Genomic DNA, 7,373 nt, shown 5'->3' on the forward strand with positions numbered 1-7,373 from the left:
AGAGTCCTCCATCCCTCTGCCAACTGTAAAACAAAAAGAGGCAGACACATTTTACAAGATGAGAATTACACAGATTAGAAAGTATTGTAAGTTGCTTTGAGTATCAGCTAAATGTAAATGAGAACAATCAATCAATAATATGAATGTGATGAGAAAATGTTTCTTACTGCAGGAATAAACAATCAGAATGTGTAAGAGATTTGTCCAGAGGGTCATGACTGCTCTGTATGATGCCTGAGCTGTGAGATTGGAGCTTTCTAATGTCTGTTTCTCAGCTCTGAAAGAAGGATGATGACATCGTCATCTTTTGAACATATAGTGTCGCCCCAGCATGGTGTCCAGTGGTATTGCAGTCCAAAGGCAGCTCTGTATTTTGTCTTGTGCGATAAAATACATTTTGACAGTATATAAACTATTTTTCTATTATTTCTTATGACTCACTAGTAGACATTGGCTCTTGCAGAGGTTACTTTACAACGATGGGATTGAAGTAATTCATTCTTACAAGACTATTTCTGGAATCATAATGTATGGATATTTTTATAATAAAAATGTATGTATTAATTTAATTAGTTTAATCTCTGTTGGTTGTTACCACTCTGTGCAGAGTTTTTAGAAGGAGAGTAAGGTATGATGTATGTCATCTCATGTCACGTCATGTCAGTTTTTGTAAGACAGTTTGCCAGTTTCCTTCACTGTGGGCCTCAGGGCACAGTAGTAGAGAGCAGAGTCTGAGAGTTTAGCAGAGGAGATGTCCAGAAACATCTGATTTCTCTCCTTATTCATTCTCCCAGAGAATCGTGGTTCCACATCTGATTTTTCTGTCTTATCAGGATTAGTGATGAACAAGAGAAACTGGGGTGCTGATCTTGGATACTGGTGATACCACTGTAGATAGTCTCCAGAGCTGTAGTTACAGGAGAGGGTTAAATGATCTCCCTCCACTGTGTTGAGTTCAACACTGTTTGGAGTGATTTTATTCCCAGAGGTTTTACCTGCACAGAGAAAAAAACATGCTAAAACATGCTATATTGTTTTATTCTCTTATGACTGTTTCTTCATTATTTAATTTTGACTTTGTGTTTACCTGAAAGGTCCATGAGTAATATGCCCAGAAAGAAGATCATTGTGGAGGTCTGCAAATCCAAGGTCTACACAACTTGAATGTCAGTCCTTTCAAGACACCCATGGGTAGGCACCATGAAGGCATCACGATCTTCTCTTTCTAGCTCCTCCCTCTTGTCCAAACAGAAAGGACTGCGAGAAGCTGACTGGTACATTTACACATAGTATAATTTGGAAAGGTTATGTCTGTATGTCATGTGTTCTAAGTGTTTGTAGTAAATGTTCTTTTAACATATGAGAGAAATTGTCTTTTCATCAGCTACCAGCTCTTGAATTAAGAGTGGTATTGGTCTGAATAGATGAAATAAGTCATGTTTCAAGGCAGGCAAGGTCTAAAAAACAACTCTGCTCATTGGATATAGGGGACTAAATGCTGACAGATGCACTTGAAATTGTCCACAATTTCATATTAGCGTTATTGTGCAATATTATACTGTATTGATGCTTTTGATTTTGCCTCAGTTTTGTTGCTTGATTAAAGAGACGGTGCATGTATATAATAAACTGATGGACTCTAAGCATAATTAAGTCAGTCAACTTGGTTTTACCCACTTTCTACACATTGAAGTGAACGTGTGCAGCACTGATTTTTCTCCTCTCACAGCTGGGCATTATAAGTACTGGTTTGAGAGAAGGGGTGGGGACTGAGGGGCTGTATTTTGTTGTATCAGAATCAGAATCAGGTTTTATTGGCCAAGTAAGTTTGCACAAACAAGGAATTTGTCTTGGTACAGTGGCTCTCAGTGTGCTTACACATATTACACAAAAAACCAGATAGATGTGCAAAGAATAGACTCAATGACTGCGGTGTAGAATAGGATCAGCAGCTCCTGATGCAGGTTGTACTTCCTAAGCTGGCGCTGGCGCTGCTGGCGCATTACAGTCCTGTCACTGTGGGCCTTAGAGCACAGTAGTACACAGCAGAGTCAGACACTTGCAGATTCTGAATGGTCAGAGGAACTGAGCTGGAGGTGAAGTTTCGTCTGGAGTGAAATCCGAATATTATTCAAACTGAAAGATGAAGTAAAATCAGACATACTGTACTAAAGTAGTCAGTCACAGACTAGGCATGTATTGCCACCATGTGGTGAATTGTTTACATTGCAGAGACATACAATTAATTTGTCCTCAAATTAAATTTCAGTGCAGTAAGTAGGTACGTTAGAGGATTCATTCTAAATGTGTTAAGTGCCCCAAAAGAAGAAATTCAAAAGAGAAGGTGCTAATACTAAAGAGTTGTTAGTTGTGTTAGTTGTCAGAAGCCCATCAGACACAACAGACATAACACTTTAGGGACAAAAGGGTTTATTACATCATTCCTCAAGTCATATGGCAGCCTCTCTCTCTTTCTCTCCCTCTCCCTCTCCTTTCTTATCACATTGCTAATGCCTATAATAACCCACTCACTCTGTTCTTTTTCTTTCTCTCCTAATCTAGACTATCTTCGCCATGGGACGCTGCTGTAGTCTCTCCACCCGGTCTACCTGCAGAAACCCTCGACCAATTGCACCCACCGCCACCGCACTGCCGTTTTGGGCTCATTTTAAGATAAATGACGACGACAGGAGTAAGGCACAGTGTAAGATCTGCACTGCTACGGTGTGGAGGGGCGGAAAGGAAAGTACTTTGTTTAACACAAGCAATTTGATTAAACATCTGAAGACACACCATAGTGCTAAGTACACAGCACTGATGCTAGTGGCGCAAGACCGAAGCAACCAATCTTAACTGACGTCTTGCAAAAGAAAAAAACGCGCACGCACACACAGAGAGAGAGGTAGAGAGAAAGACTGTGCCACATAGGTTAAGTGATTGTTTGTGTCCTTGAGCAGGAGATTCTTCTGATCCTTTTGTAACTGAAATGTGCTCTTGTGCTAATCCAGTAATAGTTCTGTTCACTTTTTGTTAAGCAGACTTTGTTGTTAACTATGCAGCAAATTGAATTGCCTTTATCTGGTTATATTTGCATTTTGTCTCATGTGATGATATTGTCTGTTTGAAGGCTTTTTTTGTGTGTTAAAACCAGAAAGCTCTGTTTATTTTTGGCTTGGGATAGCCTTCTGTTAATTTTGTACTATAGGCTTGACATAATCTGCAGAGGATAAAAAAAAATCTGCCTCCAAATTAATTGCACTTTCATGGAGACCAAATCTAAGAAGTATCGGTATCGGTACTCGTATCGGTTTGTAAAAAAGTGGTATCGGTGCATCCCTAATTGCCACCATCGACATGTTTCTCTGTTCCTACTCCCCTTACCCCTGTAATAGTAACCCTATCAGCACAGTGTATATCCACTAAACTGGCCTTGTCTGTATCATGTATTTACCACTGGATGTCTGTATATATATTATGTACATCTACCAAATGCAGGCTATGTACAACACCTGTTGTTTCCCTTCCCCTTCTGCCACACAAACCCCCCCCCCCCCCCCTTCCTATCTCCACCCGGCCGACCTCAAGCAGATGGGTTCCCCCTTATGTGCCGTGGTTCTGCTTAAGGTTCCTTCCTGACTAACAGGGAGTTTTGTCTTGCCCGTGTTGCCATTGTGCTTGCACTAAGGGGGTTTCAGGCTCTGGGCTCTGTAAAGCGCCTAGAGACAATTGTATTGTTATGGCGCTATATAAATAAAATTGAATTGAATTGAATTGAATATGGATAGAAATGAACAAGCTGACATTGCCTTTTTGGCTAAATATTTCTATACAAATCATAATTTTTTTCTTTACTTAAAAAAAGAGACTTTAATTATTTCTTGTCAACGTTGACATGTGCAATCATTACAATCATCTAAAACAGCCACTAGTAGTAGACGTCAGAGTCTGACACTTCAGCAGATGAGATCTCTCCAGATCATAGTCTTTCTACACTTTAGGAAGAGTTGAGTAGGAGTTCATTCCACCTTGAAGTCAGTGGATTCCAACAAGAGAATGATGAATGGATTAGATCCTAGATTGTGCTGATACCACTGCAGATTGTCCACAGCAGCACTGCATGTGCAGGAGAGGGAAGCGGTTTACCCTCTGAAGCAATGAGTTATTGGGTGGCTGGATCGACACCATCTTGTAAGCTCACCTGTAAGTAAGGTTAGAGTTGTTATTATTTGGTTTTATTATATTCTTTCATTCCATACCTTTGATATAATACCATAATTAATTTTTTACCCCTGAAAAGTATTTCCCACAAAACTTTAAAGTTTGCTCCCAAAACCCACCTGCGGTTGTTAAAAGAAGAAACAGTAGAACGAGCATGGTCACAATGTTGTATGAAAAGGCAGCAATCACAGGTAAAGGTCTAAATCCTACGTGTGACAGCTGTAGCATAAAGTGTCCCTCATGTACAATATACACACTGTGATGTCTCATCTAGATGACTCCTCCTCTTAAATGTCTGCAGTTGTATTATCTGAGCACATTTACCCCAAAGGCCCTCACACAAAACATAATCTCCAAAGAGATGAAAAGAAAATGTATTTATAGGCTAACAAAATACTAAGCAGTTAAGGAGTCCTGGTTGTTGCAGTGAATGACAGTAGGTGTAGATTTATTGTCACGTACAGACATTTCTTTCCCTCAGTGCAGTCATGTTTTTGTATAGCAGACTGTGGTTTTGTGTCACTGTGGGCCTCAGGGCACAGTAGTACAGTGCAGAGTCAGAGACTTGAACAGAGGAGATCTGCAAAGACACTCGAGTTTTCTCTTCATTCACCCTCACAGACATTCGGTGATCTACATCTGATCTCAGATCATCTCCTGCAGTGTTGGCAGTGAGCACCAGAAACTCTGGAGCTGATCTGGGATACTGGCGATACCACAGTAGACTCAATGCTGAAACAGTGTAGTCACACGACACTGTCAAACTTTCTCCTTTCAATGCCATCTCTTCTGATTTAGTTGGTTTAATGTCATCTGCAAAATGACCACCTGTGGAAGACATTAATTTCAATGTGTATTTGTCTGAGAGTAATACCTCTCACGTAAGAATTGATCCACTTCAACATCACTATAAAGGTCTAACTCAACAGCTGTGGTGCACTTGAAGATCTCAAACTTGGAAACGTTTATGATTTCCACTCACCTATAAGAGAAGCCAGAAGCAGAAAAAAGCTGAGAGCCATCGTCCCCTGTGACAGATGATGTTTGACATCAACCCTGAGCACTCACACCTCCTCAGTTCAGCCTCTGTGTCTCTGGATCACAACACACTTCCTCACACATTCTTCACCCAGCCCCTCCTCTGGAGTAATGTCACATGATGCTATCATGAGTGAAAGACATTCTTAAATGATCCACAGCGAATGAAATGAAATGAAATGAAAGATGCAGAAATTACCATCTGTTATTAAAATAATAAATAAATAAATATGAACAAACAAATAAATGAATTCATATGAAATAAAAAAAATTATGAACTGCCATTCCTACACATATATTTGCTTACTGTACTAACTGAGATTTGTTAAATTAATAATAAAGAGCAAAACTTAACACTGCAACTTCTGGGAGCTTTTTTCCAGCTGTATTAAATGTGAAGGCATGAAGTTTGTAATTTAAACTTTATTTAAAAATCAGCAAGACATGTGTAAACTAATTGGTTAGTAGTAAGAAGTGTGTTTTACTTGCATGCACCTAATATTTTACAAATCTGAAAATCATGCTGTGAAATTGAACACAGAAGTTGAGAAAAGATTATTGAAGATTTTGTCTCTTGTTGTTGAAGATTTTGTCAGTTGTTACATTTTTGTTCATGGATGGTCAGAGGAACAGTTTTTGAGGTAATGTTAAGGGTTGCATCAAATCTCTCCTTGAACTCATAACTACTGATCTCGTCTCCATATTGATATCTTTGCAACATGTATTTTGGGACGTCATTTGGTTGTTGCTTATACCAAAACAGGTAGATTTGAACTGCAGTGGTATCATACTGACAGTTGATTGTCACCATTCCACCCTCAGAACTGATTACATCTCCTTGTGGCTGATCAACAGACTCCCCCTCGCCTCTGCTAACTGTGAATTAATTAATTAAAACATTAAAGATTAGAGAAAATGTTTAATCTTCAATTGATATCAGTTAGATATGAATGAGATCCTTGTACAGTTGATCATGATTTATGCATTAATGGTTCTGAGAGAAAACATGAACTGCCTGAAGACCCCAGTTTCTCTGCCAGCCACTGCACACCTGCCATTGAGTTCTGAGGGCTATAGCAGGCACATGAAGAGTAAAAACATCAACTCCCTAAATTGATGCAGAAAGGTCTCCCTCATCTGTTGGAGAGTAGTACTGCACTCAAGAGCCAGGCCAGTGTGTTTTCATGTGGGCCATGATGGGGCAATACAAATAAATGGACAAGTTGAAGACATATGAGAAATGAGGAACAGCAAAATTATACCGGATGCTTCCTAAAAAGAGTTTATGTATCCTCGGCTGACAGCTTATCTATACGAACAAACATCTAAACATGATTCTTCGAGAGTGATATTTGGAGTAATTTATTTTATTAATGCTGAATTAGAACACACACCTCATCCATAAAAGCGAAACTGAGAAAATTATGATTGACAATCTTAAACTCAGAGAACCACCCTGCTGAAAATATGAATTCTAAAATGTGTTAATCATTTTTAACCTGCATCCCAGATTAAAACCCCATCATTTCAATCTGATTCTTAACTAGTTTTATTTGTTGGTATTTATTCACTTCAACAAACCAGTGCCACAAAAACAGTCAAACAAAAAACAGTGTAATTTCTACAGTACAAGTAAAAAGGATGTATGACAGTGAGTCTGTTTGTTTCACTGTGGGCTCCATGGCACAGTAGTACACTGCAGAGTCTGAGAGTTTAGCTGAGTTGATGTTCAGGAAGATTTGAGTTTTCTCTTTGTTCAGTGTCCCGGACAGGCGAGGGTCAGAGCTTGATATCTGAGCCTCAGTAGAGCTATACACACTCATGAGAAACTGGGATTACGATCTTGGATACTGCCGATACCACTGTAGGTAGTTACCCGAGGAGTAGTTACAGGAGAGGGTTATGGTAAAGTCCTCCACTGTTTTGGACACAGCACTGTTTGAAGTGATTGCATTTGCAGAGATGCAGCCTAAAATGTATAGAGGAAATCTGATCAAATCAAAGGTACACAAAGTACTACGCAAGACCAGTAACATACCTGCTAAATGAAGATTGAAGCCCAACTAGTATGACTTGATATGTTATTTAAAATCAAATTATTTTTGAAGGTTATTCTT

The 7,373-nt window shown here is 39.3% G+C and overlaps 2 gene segments (V, D, J or C); both read right to left on the reverse strand.

Annotated features, from left to right (window-relative positions):
* Window positions 1-622: 622 nt before the first annotated feature.
* On the reverse strand, window positions 623-1,356 carry LOC105898389. The segment is given in 2 exon segments: window positions 623-995; window positions 1,088-1,356. Coding segments are annotated over 2 exon segments (375 nt in total).
* Window positions 1,357-4,672: 3,316 nt separating this feature from the next.
* LOC116219579 lies at window positions 4,673-5,299 on the reverse strand. The segment is given in 2 exon segments: window positions 4,673-5,046; window positions 5,201-5,299. Coding segments are annotated over 2 exon segments (414 nt in total).
* Between the last annotated feature and the right edge of the window lie 2,074 nt (window positions 5,300-7,373).

Source organism: Clupea harengus, chromosome 25 (genome assembly GCF_900700415.2).
Source record: "Clupea harengus chromosome 25, Ch_v2.0.2, whole genome shotgun sequence".
NCBI classification, from domain to species: Eukaryota; Metazoa; Chordata; class Actinopteri; order Clupeiformes; family Clupeidae; genus Clupea; species Clupea harengus.